Source organism: Mytilus edulis, chromosome 6 (genome assembly GCF_963676685.1).
Source record: "Mytilus edulis chromosome 6, xbMytEdul2.2, whole genome shotgun sequence".
NCBI classification, from domain to species: Eukaryota; Metazoa; Mollusca; class Bivalvia; order Mytilida; family Mytilidae; genus Mytilus; species Mytilus edulis.
The window spans coordinates 14,741,253-14,753,393 of NC_092349.1; the positions used below are offsets into that span (position 1 = coordinate 14,741,253).

The 12,141-nt window shown below is 31.8% G+C and overlaps 1 protein-coding gene across 2 annotated transcripts; it reads left to right on the forward strand.

Annotated features, from left to right (window-relative positions):
* Window positions 1-388: 388 nt before the first annotated feature.
* On the forward strand, window positions 389-8,723 carry LOC139527208 (uncharacterized). Of its 2 annotated transcripts, XM_071322534.1 has the most exons (3): window positions 389-1,659; window positions 2,040-2,087; window positions 7,714-8,723. In XM_071322534.1, the coding sequence occupies exons 1-3, from the start codon at window positions 1,383-1,385 to the stop codon at window positions 8,073-8,075; spliced, it is 687 nt and encodes a 228-aa protein (XP_071178635.1). In that variant the 5' UTR covers window positions 389-1,382; the 3' UTR covers window positions 8,076-8,723. The 2 variants fall into 2 exon arrangements, with proteins under 2 accessions (XP_071178635.1, XP_071178636.1); XM_071322535.1 differs by lacking the exon at window positions 2,040-2,087 and having other exon boundaries at window positions 493-1,659; window positions 7,714-8,718.
* Window positions 8,724-12,141: the final 3,418 nt, after the last annotated feature.

Genomic DNA, 12,141 nt, shown 5'->3' on the forward strand with positions numbered 1-12,141 from the left:
TCATTTCAAATACATTAAACTAAATTGTAATAAACACAAAAATCCCCATGCACAGGTAATTAAAAAAAATATGTTTAATGTGAAAACAATGTTCATCGGACATGTAACATCAGCGTAATTGTAAAATATTTATATTACACAACATTTGGTGTGAAAACGCCCAAAGTAACATATTATTAAACGAAACAGGGAATTTTCAAAATTCAGAGGTAACATAAACAATGCAATAAAACATAATTAATAGCAAGATAAATCGCTGTAAACTACATTTTACCCACTACTAAAAAAAATCTCGTTTTTGACAAATCATCTTATCAGGTTTTGTAATCTAGAAAAAAACGTTTAAATCCTGATTATTTTTCCCTAGGTATCCTTCACAGCACCTCATGTTTTAATTTGTTGAAGAAAAACAGACATGATCTGTGTTAAATTTTCACGTTTGTGGTAACAGTTTTTAAAGTCATGGATATAGTACAACAAGTGTGCAAAGCAATTTCTATATTAGGTTTAATAACTAATAACTCTATGCACGGGTTTGCTGCAATGCAATCCGGATTATGGTCCAAGTGGGGTTTACGACTGTGTGCCATTAAAAGACTACGATCATCCACAGTATGCAACATGCATAACTAATTCCTATGCTGAGATGAAAACGAATTACCGATATGCCTGTAGAGAAGATGTGCATGGTGAACGTCCTACATACTGTTGGAATCAGTGTATGGTTGAATTGCATGATATGACTTATGGACATGTTTACAACGACTGTGCATGTACTCCCGGACAACATGTAATAAAATACTCAAGGACTACCTTAACTACACCTTTGCCGATATCAGAACAGTGTTACACTCCCACAGGACATGACTGCCTCTGGTTTCGCGATTGCTTGAATTACAAATATTCTTGTGACGGTACAGATTACAAGGAACTGCTGGAACTAGGTATTAACTTTTGTACAATTGCGCCAGAAACTAAAACGACGATATCCGAAAATGGTTCTTTATGGTTTGATAATGCTCAAAAATGCTTTCAGGTCCAAATGGCTCCAGTTTTAAAACAATGGTTGCATCTCAATTGTTCTACCGTTGAAAATAAAGCTACTTCTGTACGTAACCAGTGTCTTTCAACACCACTTGGCGTGATATCATTATACGATTTGTCCCATGATGATGTATGGACTATATTTTGGAGCATACGGGATTCTCTCAACAAAAATCTTGTTCCAAGCATTTTGCATGTCATGAACGTAATTCAAAATTGTTCAACATTAGATAAGGAAAGTAATGTCACGGAAATGAGACTTTTCTTCACGCCGACGATCAATACTCACGTTACAAATACTATGATCGAGAAGTTCCTTTCTAAAATTGTAAAAAAAAATGAGTTGGCAAAACGAAGGTATAGGTTGGTTTGGCATATTATCAGAACAAATGACTGTACATGTAAATCTAGCGGTACGACCAAATACCGACAAAAATCAAGAAAAACAGAATGGTACTAGTTTAGATAAGGCACTGATGAAATTTGCAAATGCCTTCGAAGATGGTGAATTTCAATTCAATATTCAGGGAACCGTGATACAACTTGACAAAATGTTTGTGTGTAAAGACATTTATTGTGAAGAAACGTACCTACACCGTAACGCCACATACCCAGGTAAATTATATGCGACTGTAGTTGAGATTTTGTATAATTGTTGCTGGCCTTTAACCTTTTCTTAATTTCAAGATTCTTAATATTAACATTGCTAGTTCAAATGTTTAACTGGGAACTTGCGTCAGTCCGTAAGTTAAATAAAATTTACAGTAATAAGTTTTTGCTGTGATGTTCTGTATATACATATATTCAAAAAAGTTGGCTTAAAATGGGAACTATAACTCCAAATTGCCGTGTTTAGTTACAAATGCAACAAGTTATATAGAAGGTATTCTCGGCTGCTTGTAAAAAGGCTAAATGTTTCCTTTTTCAAGTCTTGTTTATTTTTTTACATTGACGTTGACGTACTTAAACTAGTTTATGAATATTTTAAATTTTAGAATTGACTTTTACAAGCAAGAAGGAAACAGAAAACCAAAGAACCCCAGGTAGTGTGGGAATATGATATCAGGAATTCCAACATCCTTGTCAACAATCAGGCTCTCTAAAGGATAATGTCTATATATAAATGGTTATGGGGTTCTTTATAGGATAATGTTTATATATTAATGGTTAAAACTGGCAAAGATTTCTTTTAATAGTCTCGTTACAAATCGATTAATGGCATCCGTTAATTTGTGAAGACCAACTGCTTTAAAATATTTTTAATTTTACATAATATATAACTAGCTACAGAAAATGTAATTTTCTAAAAGTGATTGGTATTTAAAAAAAGTAGAAAATAAAGCTACTTCTGTACGTAACCAGTATCTTTCAAAACCACTGTGCGTCATATCGTTATGTGATTTGTCCACTGTTGATGTATTGAGTATATTTTGGAGCATACGGGAATCATTTGATGCAAATCTTGTTCAGAACCTCATGCATCTCATGAAATTAATCCAAGGCTGTTCAACATTAGAATAAATGTCAAGAAAATGACACTACTCCTAACGCCGAATCTTGATTAAGGAATATTCTTTACAACTTGCTGCAAAAATGAGTTGGCAAGAAAATGGCATACACTGGTATTGCGAAATATCACAACAACTGCATGTATATCATTTATGTCCATCTGTTCGGCCGAAAACTGACAAAGATAATAAGGAGCAGAAACATTAAAGTTTAGATGAGGAACTGATGAATTTCTCAAATTCTCAAAAAGGGTCAATTCCAGTTCAAGATTAAAGAAAATTTGAAACAATTTGAATTTTTGTGTGTAAAGATTATCATTTTCAACATACGTACTTGCACCGTAACGCAATATACACAGGGAAACTTAAATTCTAGTGTAGTTGAATATTTGTCTTAATGTTGCTAGTACTTTACTATTCATAATTTAGAAGAATCCAAATATTGATATTGGTCGTTCCAATATCTGAATGGATAAAAAAATAGTCCACCAGATTGACAAGGTTTAAGAAGAAATCCATTTCACTTTACTGGGTGGACACATACTCAGTTAAAAGTAAAATCACAAAACTACAGAACTCTGAAGAAAATTCAAAACGAAAAGTCCCTAATCAAATTAAAGCTATGTAACATATGAAACTTTCACCTCAAATGTTTTCCTTATAACCTTACATCAAGCAATTGTTTAGGTCTTGGGCAGCGGTTAAAGGTTACATATCTGTTCTAGAAAACACATATTTCTTGGTCAGAATCATTATGTGTTCATCTTTTCATGAAAGTGCAACCGCGAGGAAGAACTTATTTTTTTAATTATTAATTTTGTGTATCTGTCAAATCTTTAAGGATCAAAGAGCCATAACTTAGCAAAATTTGTTGTATAAAAGTATTTATCTAAATAACAAATTGCACATATTTTATACGTATCTTAATTATATATTGTCTAAAGTTGCGTATTTCAAAACTAGATGACAAAGGCCTATGTATATGTTAAAGTTGACGTTGAAAAATTATTAAAGAAAGAAAATACAACAGCATGTACTATGTTGTAAACAATGGGGCTATATAAAGGTTTTAAAATATCTATTTGTGACAGGTTCAGAAAATTTGTTTTACATATCACGACGGATTTATTCTAATCGACGTAATCCCATTCCCGTACTCCTTCAAATGTAACCTCAACATTAGGTTTATCACCTGGTTTGTACTTACACGAGGAACACAACGAGTGCCACATATATAGACGAATCTGCTTACTCTTTTGGAGCACCTCCCAGATTTGCGTAGGGTTCTTAACATGGAAGTTTTTAACGATAGTGACTGACTATACAGCAACTATGTATTTACAAATGGTGTTGTCAATTTACTGAACTTTAAATTTTGAACGTCTTTAAAGTGTATTTCAACAATCAACAATCAGGCTCTCTCAAGGATAATGTCTATATATAAATGGTTATGGGGTTCTTCATAGGATAATGTTTATAGTCGCCGTCACGTAAAATTGGCACCATGTTTTTTGTCAAAATTTTCTTAAATATCGACCGCGTTTACTAAAGATCATGTTTTTCAATTAGCGGAATCAAATATCATTCCAAAAATCAACTACTGTCCTACCTTTTATTGTGTTTGCACTGTATAATCCTGACCTTCACATAATCCAAGATTAATTTGTATGGTGGAATCCGACATTGTTATTACCGGAAGTGTTGCCGTGGAGTTCCACGTGCTCTCAATTTTCTTGTGTCTCTCGGAGCTTTTCGTCATCTTTACGTAAAAAGCGCGGGAAATTGTATCATCAATGACAATGATATTACCGGAGAGTAACGAATGTTATGGAATAAGGGACCCTCATAGAAACCAAGATGGCGGTTATACAATGTAAATAATCTTGAAAAATGTGAAGGTCAGGATTATACAGTGCAAACACAATAAAAGGTAGGACAGTAGTGGATATTTGGACAGGATTTTACTTCCGCTAAAAGAAAAACATCATCTTGAGTAAACGCGGCTGATATTTAAAATTTTTTTAACAAAAAACATGGTGCCATTTTTACATGACGGCGACTATATATATTAATGGTTAAAACTGGCAAATATTTCTTTTAATAATCTCGTTACAAATCGATTAATGGCATCCGTTATTTTGTGAAGACCAACCGCTTTAAAATATTTTTAATTTTACATAATATATAACTAGCTACAAAAAATGTAATTTTCTAAAAGTGATTGGTATTTAAAAAGAGTAGAAAATAAAGCTACTTCTGTACGTAACCAGTATCTTTCAAAACCACTGTGCGTCATATCGTTATGTGATTTGTCCACTGTTGATGTATTGAGTATATTTTGGAGCATACGGGAATCATTTGATGCAAATCTTGTTCAGAACCTCATGCATCTCATGAAATTAATCCAAGGCTGTTCAACATTAGAATAAATGTCAAGAAAATGACACTACTCCTAACGTCGAATCTTGATCAAGGAATATTCTTTACAACTTGCTGCAAAAATGAGTTGGCAAGAAAATGGCATACACTGGTATTGCGAAATATCACAACAACTGCATGTATATCATTTATGTCCATCTGTTCGGCCGAAAACTGACAAAGATAATAAGGAGCAGAAACATTAAAGTTTAGATGAGGAACTGATGAATTTCTCAAATTCTCAAAAAGGGTCAATTCCAGTTCAAGATTAAAGAAAATTTGAAACAATTTGAATTTTTGTGTGTAAAGATTATCATTTTCAACATACGTACTTGCACCGTAACGCAATATACACAGGGAAACTTAAATTCTAGTGTAGTTGAATATTTGTCTTAATGTTGCTAGTACTTTACTATTCATAATTTAGAAGAATCCAAATATTGATATTGGTCGTTCCAATATCTGAATGGATAAAAAAATAGTCCATCAGATTGACAAGGTTTAAGGAGAAATCCATTTCACTTTACTGGGTGGACACATACTCAGTTAAAAGTAAAATCACAAAACTACAGAACTCTGAAGAAAATTCAAAACGAAAAGTCCCTAATCAAATTAAAGCTATGTAACATATGAAACTTTCACCTCAAATGTTTTCCTTATAACCTTACATCAAGCAATTGTTTAGGTCTTGGGCGGCTGTTAAAGGTTACATATCTGTTCTAGAAAACACATATTTCTTGGTCGGAATCATTATGTGTTCATCTTTTCATGAAAGTGCAACCGCGAGGAAGAACTTATTTTTTTAATTATTAATTTTGTGTATCTGTCAAATCTTTAAGGATCAAAGAGCCATAACTTAGCAAAATTTGTTGTATAAAAGTATTTATCTAAATAACAAATTGCACATATTTTATACGTATCTTAATTATATATTGTCTGAAGTTGCGTATTTCAAAACTGGATGACAAAGGCCTATGTATATGTTAAAGTTGACGTTGAAAAATTATTAAAGAAAGAAAATACAACAGCATGTACTATGTTGTAAACAATGGGGCTATATAAAGGTTTTAAAATATCTATTTGTGACAGGTTCAGAAAATTTGTTTTACATATCACGACGGATTTATTCTAATCGACGTAATCCCATTCCCGTACTCCTTCAAATGTAACCTCAACATTAGGTTTATTACCTGGTTTGTACTTACACGAGGAACACAACGAGTGCCACATATATAGACGAATCTGCTTACTCTTTTGGAGCACCTCCCAGATTTGCGTAGGGTTCTTAACATGGAAGTTTTTAACGATAGTGACTGGCTATACAGCAACTATGTATTTACAAATGGTGTTGTCAATTTACTGAACTTTAAAGTTTGAAAGTCTTTAAAGTGTATTTCGCCACTAGTTACAACTGATATATATGCATAATTATATATATTTAGTCTCATTACAAAGTGTAATGATAGAGCGTTTTGTTATTATTATAATAACATGATATGCACTTTGTTATCGTTTCTTATAGACATCAGGTATCAAGAACAATAGCCATGACTTTATGGTTATAATGTTTTTCGACAACTAGTTTATTGTATAAAATGAAAAGATACCACAGAGTAATTTAAACATTATAAACGAGTTAATATATGAAATGTTTAAACAATAATATAAGACGCAGCAATACAGTTATACAGATTACTAACGCTAGTAACTCACATATCAATTGTTATTTTACAAATTTTAAAACCAACTTGACATTTTAGGTTTTTGCAATTCGTCTACAATTTTATTACTTCAACTTATTTGGTAATGCAACGTTGTCATTAACTGTATATGTTCACTGTGTTTAAATTGATATTTTATAATGTGGCTTTCAATATTGTGATAATACAGTATTGTTTCAGATGAGAGTAAAGGTTTGGTACCATTAAACCGTATTTACCAGCTACAATTGTGTTCAGGAATCTGATGTTCAGTAGTTGTTGTTTGCTGATATGGTTCATAAATGTTTCTCATTTCTGTTTTTTTATATAGATTAGACCGTTCGTTTCCTGCGTTTGAATGGTTTTATACTAGTAATTTTTTGTCCCTTTATAGCTTGCTGTTAAGTTTGAGCGAAGGCTCCGTGTTGATGACCGTACTTTGACCTATAATGGTTTACTTTTATAAATTTTGACTTGAGATGGAATTTGATATATGATACAATGTAAATACAAAATCAATGAATAAATCAAATAATAAATAAAGTAACAGTATCAAACCGCTATGAAATGTTAAACAATTGCAGCAAGATTAATCTTTCTTTTTTCTTTTGATTCCTCATTTTAAGATTTAAAGCTGGATAAAAGACATAACATTAGTTTAAAAGAGGGACGAAAGATACCAAAGGGACAGTCAAACTCATAAATCTAAAACAAACTGACAACTTTAAAATTGTCTGATTGAGGGTGAAAAAAAAATTGCATGGTGCTGCCTTAATACAGCAAATAAAATATGTTTGAACTAAGGCAATATGATTTCATTAGATAGGAAAATTGCCAGATAATTTGATTTTTCAATCGTTTATGGTAAATGTGGAATGTAGGTTTAATGCTCGTAATCACTCATAGATAGATGTGTTACTCCTATCTATTATTTACCTGTAGATGTGTTGGTAGATTGGATAGGTATTTTTTCCATAATGTCGAGTACCCCCATATTCATTGATTCATATGAAACTGTAATTTTCTAAAATAATCTTTTTCAGTAATACCTAGCAGTCAGGAGGAACAAGAACATGAAAAGCAAAAACCTAATTTTGCTATCATGGAAGTCGGATTGTTTGTAGGAATAATAGTAGCTATTTCATTTGTCCTGTGCTTTGTTAGATGGTTGTGCAAGGTGTTCAATAAACAACGTGATACAAAACACTCCAACATGGTAGAAGACAAGGATAAAAATCGGAGAAAGATCGTAAAAAAGAAAATCGGGAAAGACACTATAAAGGTCACCATTATACATGAGAAAATCCAAGCTTTTTATAGGATATCAGGTAAACAAGGAGAATATAGACCAGGTTTCCTAAATCTTTTCAAATCTGAAGTGAAATACCGCAATATGGAAGAATAGAAAAAAGACATGACTAAACATTGAATTTATATTTTAGTTGATGATGTTACAATATGCATATTTATATATGAGTTGATGATGTAACAAGATGCAACATGGATTACTAGACTCTGTGATATTTGTCAACTTGATAGTGTGTGGTACTTTAACTGTGCTGTATATGGATATATACTAAATCAGGGGGAAGTTTGAAATTTGATATTAATGATGAGATTGATAAGCGACTGAAGTAGCTTCAAAATGTCAGATGGTAACGAACTGAGTAACATATCATTCATTATCATTATGGTTAATAAAAAGTAAAATCACAAAAATACTGAACTTCGAGGAAAATTCAAAACGGAAAGTTCCTAATCAAAAGGCAAAATCAAATAATAAAACACATCAAACGAATGGACAATAACTGTCATATTCCTGACTTGGAACAGGTATTTTCAAATATAGAAATTCTTGGATTGAATTTGGTTTTTTAGCGCTAAACCTCTCACTTGTATGACAGTCGCATCAGATTCCTTGATACTTACAACGATGCGTGTAAAAAACAGACATAAAAGGTAAAATAGTCAAAATATGGGTACATCAGTCATAACTGTGTTACAATCTAAAAATTCAAAGTATTTAAAAATGATATATATAATTTCCAATCGGAAATTGTGGTATACAGGTTTAAACAATCAAAAGTTATATAAGAGTTTATTCTAGAAATAGACCTAGATATAAAATTATCCTGAACTTCTTTAGGAATTTTTTTAGAATTCACATATGGTTAATACCACTACAATTTTGTCGTTAGTCGTTCGAAGTTTTTTCAAATTTATAATAGAACAAAAACATAACGACATATAATAGAACAATACCATAATGAAGGGATCTATAAAAGTACAGAGTCATGTCATATGAACCAAAGAAACACAAAACCTCGCACATAAATAACACACCAGCAAAAATTAACAATAATACAAACATATCGACGGGATTTATAAGTAACAAGCTTCGTCAAATGGATATCACGGAAAACAGACCAAACAGTAAAAGTAATATTAATAATTGAAAGAAGACAAATAAAAGAACAATATAACATTTTAAAATTATAAACAACGTCAGTACGCAGAATTTACACATCAAGACTATCATGTATTATTTGTGAAGTTGATACGGAATATTTATCAACAAGATCTTGGTACCTTCCGATGAACTTGTTTTTAGAAATAAGACAAGACGTTCTTTGACATACCCCCGATTCATCAACTTTCTGCCCAGGCACTTGTGACATTTTACGAAGTCTGAGAAGAAGCTGCAAACTCTTGAATATCGAATAAGTTGGAAAATGTATATCCCATATGCAGGTGAAGTTGGTGTATTTCCACTAAGGTGGGGGAATTTATAATTTCAAATTAAAATCGTCTCGTTTGTCATAGATTATCGTACTGAGATGACTGTGTATGTAAAATTTGAGATATAAACCTAAGATTAAGGCGGAGGAAGCCGTGTCTGTAGTTTCTTTAATTTCTAGTTCTGGTTGGATTTATTACTGGAACCCAATCAGAAAAGTTCGGATTGTTTATGGAAATAACATCATCAATATACTAGTATCTGAAAGTGAAATTTAATAATCTGGCTTCTTTAATCTTCTTGTTTTTGAGAAGTGTCTGAAGGAAATCCGATTCATATGAAAATAAGAAGAGATCGGCAAGGAGAGGCGCACAGTTCGTTCCCATAGGAATGCCATCAATATGTTGAAAAAGTGTACCCCCAAATTCAACACAATTTTGATAATATTATAATTATATATTTTCATCTTACTTTTTTACTTCGAACTATTATTCTTAAGCACTTAAGGATTCATTGTGACATTCAATTCCTTTTGTTGACATATTTGCTTGGTTGAGCTTTTCGTATACCCCTTGTTTTTAATTTTTAAATCGATTAGGATAGAAGAATTTCATTTCAGTTTTAATAACATGCAGGGAAAAGGACAGAATCAGAGAGACAAAAGAGAGATTATGAAAATTAATTGTATATATGATGTAAGGAAAATACAAAAGCCTGACTGCTGAAAAAAATCATGGTGGAAGACTTAAAATAACTTTGAACAATGATTGGATTTAGTTCTGCAAAGTTCACGTTCCACTCTTATTAAAAATTGCTCCTTATCTCGTTTCATGTTTAAAAGAGTGACGAAAGATGCAAGACGGACTACAAACTCATAAATTGAAAATGAACTGACAGCTCCATGGCTAAAAAAGAAAACAAAAACCCAGACAGACGAACAAATAATAGTACACAAAATACTACATAGAAAAATAAAGACTAAATAACGCAACATCATCAGAGGAGCTCCAGAAGGGAAAGCAGACCCTGCTCGACATATTGCAACCGTCGTGTTGCCGGTATTAGTACTAACCCGGTAAAATTTCATTAAACAAATGCGGATTCCCCATATGCGGAGGAATTATGAGAATTCCCTTGCTACATACTTATCATGAACTAATAAAATACAAAATCCACATGGATATAATTTAATGAGGACTTTATAAAAAGCAGACAATCGAGATTCAAAGAATATTATTTTGGCTTCATTCCAGAAAACAGGTACGCCTGTATGCGTGTTTAAGTTAACTATTTTGTTCTTGAAAATGTATAAAGCAAAAATGTGGTACATTATCTCATTTCAGATTCTACAATATCTTTTGGTATATTTAGGCTACAGGTTGCTAAAATTTTTAAAAATAAATTAATTTTTGTTACCATCTACTATACTAGAATCGCACACAGTTCTCTGCTATTTTCAAAGGTAAAAACATGTACTTTCATTCAAAACATTTATATTAAATGCATTGGTTGGCATATAGTAGATTAACTTTGTGTTTCCTCAGTGAAATTGTACTTTAACATCCTTCCTGTTACTAGTTGTGGCTATGCTGTTACTTTTCGTCGAGAAACATGACAAAACTTAATACAAAGGATATACACAGTACTTTTTGTCCTTTTATTTGAATTGTGTGGAAGTTGACTTCTATCTAAATATCAATTTAAAAAGGTACTATAAAACATATTTAATGTTATGATGATAGTGTTGACAATCAAATATTCTCAGAAGGTACACAAAAATGCTGTCACAGGAAAGAACAGCAAAATTATTTTCACTAAACTCTTATCTTGGGTGGGATTGGATATTTTAAACTGGCTGCCATCCAAACTATGCATGTGAATTAATACATTCAGGCAATGGTGCTCTTCTCAATGCATTATAAGAAATACAATTTTGGCCTTTCAAACGTTTTCACAGGTGAAAAAAAACCAGTGGTAACAGGAGGAAAATAAAGGCAACAGTAGTATACCATTGTTCAAAACTCATAAATTCATGGACAAATAACAAAATTGGGGTAACAAACTAAAACCGAGGGAAAAGCATTAAATATAAGAGGAGAACAACGACATAATACTAAAATGTAACACACATAGACAAAATCCCACGAGAATAACAAATATAACATATATATATAACATCAAAACCAAATACATGAATTTGGGATAGACAAGTACCGTGACACGTCTTATCGCAATGTGAATTTACACTCAAAAATAAGAGAAAACAAACGACACAACGTTATAATGTAATACACACAGAAACGAACTATAATATAACAATGGCCATATTCCTGACTTGGTACAGGGCATTTTTAAAGGAAAAAATGGTGGGAAATTACCCCTTGGGACAAAATGGTATTCCAAGCTTTAGTTATAATAAAAACATACTAGTAAGGGACAAGTTTATTATATGAGCTCTAATATTCGTGCAAATCGGAAGCCTGTTTAATTAATTTCGATATTCTTTGAATGATTAAGTTGTCAGAAAAAATTACTGAACAACATTTCATTGGAAGAAACATAAGAAGAAATGTTTAATTGCAATAGTTGGTTCAAAATATACTCTAGTTAATACTGAAACATAAGGTTTTCCAAAAAGTTGGTTGAATAAAAATAATAATTTCTATTGAAAGATTGAATCTGGAAATTATCATTTTTCAGATATTGTCTCATATGTAAGTGAAACACATTTCTG